At 40.2% G+C, this 3614-nt stretch overlaps 1 protein-coding gene across 1 annotated transcript; it reads right to left on the reverse strand.

Annotated features, from left to right (window-relative positions):
• Window positions 1-473: 473 nt before the first annotated feature.
• On the reverse strand, window positions 474-3614 carry LOC311132259 (uncharacterized protein). The gene is made up of 5 exons (XM_084165492.1): window positions 3380-3614; window positions 2146-2507; window positions 1877-2031; window positions 1609-1753; window positions 474-1484 (listed from the first exon to the last, which is right to left on the reverse strand). Exons 2-5 carry the CDS (start codon window positions 2503-2505, stop codon window positions 1053-1055), a joined length of 1092 nt encoding a protein of 363 aa, XP_084021618.1. The 5' UTR covers window positions 2506-2507; window positions 3380-3614; the 3' UTR covers window positions 474-1052.

Raw genomic sequence — 3614 nt, forward strand, 5'->3', positions numbered from 1 at the left:
AAAGTGTCATTCAACATGAATGATATTTGCTAAGCAAAAACATTGTAGTTCAAATACCCAATGAAAGATTTTTACGGATTTTCTCCCAATCCAATAGAAACCCTCCTAGAAGATTCAAAATGAGGTGTTTTGCGTCGTCACAATAGTAACATTGATCAATAATGTGCAATTTCCTTTGTTATAGAATGTAAAATACTCATGTGCAAATAGTTTTTGGGCAATGACGTATTACTCAAAATATTTTTCTTTTCACACCATAGAAGAAAAAACCTGACATCAAATGTATCAAACAGTAAAGGATGATAAATGTATAGTATAAAATAAATAAAGTTATAAAGCATTAAGCCAATTAGAATGTAATAGGGAATCCCTGGCTCTAGTCTGCATCCAGGGTTTTCAAGAACAGACCCTTTCAAACAGACCTATTTTATGAGTAATACCATAAATCTAACAGTTGTTATTTCTCTTCTCTTGTAGTTCTTAATGGTTGATGTCATTCCAGTTGTATGCTATTGGGGTAGTTAGTATTTACAGAGGTGGATTTAGTCAAGATACATTAAACTGTGTGTAATAAAGCAATGGTTTTGTTGCCACTTGTTGGCAGTGGTTTACAATCAATGAAGTGGTATAGCAAGCCATATACATTCAGCTGCCTTTTTCACAGTTCCCTGTGCTGCATCAGCTAAAGGATTAACAGGTTATTGTATTGCTTTTCATTGTATTGTCCATGTTTTAAGCTTTACTACTATTGATAACTTTATCATAACTGTGAGTTGATGTTAGGTTAGAGGTATTCCATCAATCTTGAGCCATGTTATTTTCTTTTAATATTTCTGCATAGTGTATTTCATGTGATTGGACTGCATGTCTATTTTTGTTGATAAGTCTCAAATAAAATACAAATTAATCATTATAAACACTGCCTTATCATATCAACCATTTAAAAAAATATTCCCAGGTAAATGTCAGTTAAAAAAAATTAACACAGACAAAAGTGGATGAAAGATGGTCAAAATGTGCAATGAGTTCAGAGTTCAGTTTTATGTCCACTTTTATGTGCCTGTGCTCCACTCCAGCTCTTGTTTCATAGACCTTAGTAATGTGGGGATAGACTGACTCCTCCTTTGGATTCCCACTGATGTAATATCTGTCTGTGTCTTCACTGTGCCAGGCCCGCTGTGGCATCTCCGTGGCTGATGTCCATGGAGGGAGAGCTGATGTGAGTGAAAGACCAGGAGGGTGGAGGAGACACGGCTGTCTTGTGTGGCTTGGCTGCCACATGCAGAGCAAGGGGAAATGTCAAGCCTCTTATTTCCCTTTCTTTTCCTGCTGACAGTCAGACGTGACGGGTTATAGGTGTCTGTGCTCAAAGGGCTAGAGTCTCGTGAGGTCACTTCCTGGTAGTTGTCCTCGTACTGCATGCACTTACAGCTGGGTGGGGCGGCACTGGGGAAATCAGAGTCCAACCAGCTAAGCTTGCGCTTCTGATGGAGCAAGAGTGAAGAAAAACATAAATTAGATACAAGTCTTACATATTATAGATTGCTGTGGGAATCATTATGACAATTACATATGAAACAGTGATAGGTAGAGCAGTAAGAGACCCACCTTGACTGGCATACACAGCTGATTTTGGTGCCATCGTGGAGGAAGACTGGGTGTGGGGTTCTGGGTGGCAGCGACAGGGGTCACATGGGGGAACCACATCTTCAGCATCATCTCTACCTGCAGGAGGGTGCGGAGGAATTTTTCTCTGTGGAAAAAGAGGAGTACTGTCATTAATAACATGTTACGACATGAAACATTTAAAGTAAATGTGTAACTACACCATAAGTTACTGTTTGCTTGCTAGCTATACACAAGATGGTTTGCTTACCCCATGTCAGGTTTCTGAAGAATACCCAGGATCCTCTGGAGTCTGTCAATGGCAATGCTTGACTGGAAATTGCTAAGACCTCTCTCAAATCTCCCCGTCTTGAGTCCATTCAGAAGCTCCAACAGAGGTTTGATAAACTTTTGCAGCTCTGAACACTAGGAGAGAGAAGGGAAACAGAAAACATCAATATCTACTGTCTGATAATGTACCTGGGTTCGGAAATCAGTAGCAAAGTATGTTAAAATCAATCTTTAAAAAACAAAACTCACTTTCTGAGCAAAGGCCAGGTCTCCTTGCATGGTCTCCTCTGTGCTTTCCTTTGTGCTTAATGCAGCACTGCCAGGGGAAGCCACCATGGATGGGTAGATGGTGGTGTGGGGAAAGCATTCCGCTTGTCCACTCCTAGCCATGGACCAGTGTAACCTAGGGGCTGCCTCGCCACCCCCAGCCAGGGAGAAGGGTACTGAGCAGGTCTTGCCACCCCCTGAACTATCTCCCTCGCTTTCGGAGGTGAAGACATCGATGTCTGCCTCGTCCTCCGTCACGTCGCTCTCGCTGAGGAGGAAGCTGGGGGTGGAGGAGCGGGAGTCATAGGACGGCCATTTGGTGGACATGCTCAACAAATGCATCCCTGGAGAGAGAGAGAGAGAACAGACCAGGTCAGTCACAAGGAATATTACAATCAGACATACCTCAGAGTAACTGATGTAGAGTTAATGGTGACCTAGACATTAGAACAAGTGCTGCATGTAGTAAACCCCCCTTTAACAAAATGACAGTCATAGACATATCTATATCACAATTAAAATTTAAAAAACGAAAAAATAAATAAACTATAACAAATAAAAAACTCAAATTGTTCCAGAATACTAGTAGGCGTGTCCCCTAATAAATATTCCAAGAAGGAATGCTGCTAGTCACTGATGTTGGTACAAACTCCACGAGCTGTTGCGTTGCTATCTATACATGTGATCGTGTGCTGTGTTAAGCACAATGTCCAGTGGGATTTGGCTGTATCGCTCTAGGATTTTATGTCAGTTATTATTTACATCTCAAACATCTGACCATTGTAACGTCAAACTATACTGAAACAAAAGGACAGAGGCTGCATTATACACTACATTGTTTCACGCATTATAAAGTTGTCAATGTTCATTGAACGCGTCTCATAAATTCCCTATGCTTTTTCTTTCAATTAGTATATACTATATTAAGCTCTTACATAATATATAGATTACATACATAGAGATAACTAAAACCATAAACTGATTTCAGGTCGGTTTGAGGCGTTAATCACAGAAAAGGTTTGGGCTAGAGCTGGGAAAGCTGATCCTGAACCAGCGCATACTTCAGGCACAACCAATAATGATTAGACTTTTTGCTTAATTATTGTAACCAACAGCGCACGTTTGACAGTTCAATGCGAGTTAAAGTAGGACTGGGGAAACACATCTCTAAAGAAAAACACAAGGCACAGTATGCTATAGCCGATATATCTCTTACCTTTCAGGATGAAGCTGATACCAAGACAATTCAATAAAACAGTACAATTGATAACTAGTGGAATAACTGCTATTTCCTTCTCCAATTGCAAATCTGAGAATATCGTATTTTTTTTAAACAATGACAAACACTGATGTTGATTGCGCGCTATAGTTGTAAGAGTCCTCTGTTCTCAACGTCTCAATACTGTTTCCTACTTTGCCTCTGTTCAGATTCAGTTTACCTTTCAGTCCTC

Source organism: Coregonus lavaretus (genome assembly GCF_964263955.1).
Source record: "Coregonus lavaretus genome assembly, chromosome: 7".
In the NCBI taxonomy this organism is placed as follows: domain Eukaryota; kingdom Metazoa; phylum Chordata; class Actinopteri; order Salmoniformes; family Salmonidae; genus Coregonus; species Coregonus lavaretus.

Bases quoted from the DNA above. Each gene is read 5' to 3' on its own strand.
- LOC311132259 (XM_084165492.1), bottom strand. From the start codon at position 2,505: ATGCATTTGTTGAGCATGTCCACCAAATGGCCGTCCTATGACTCCCGC. The intron at 1,754-1,876 runs GTAAGCAAACCA...CTTTTTCCACAG, and splicing joins CTTCAGAAACCTGACATGGG to AGAAAAATTCCTCCGCACCC. The intron at 1,485-1,608 runs GTGGGTCTCTTA...TTGCTCCATCAG, and splicing joins AGCTGTGTATGCCAGTCAAG to AAGCGCAAGCTTAGCTGGTT.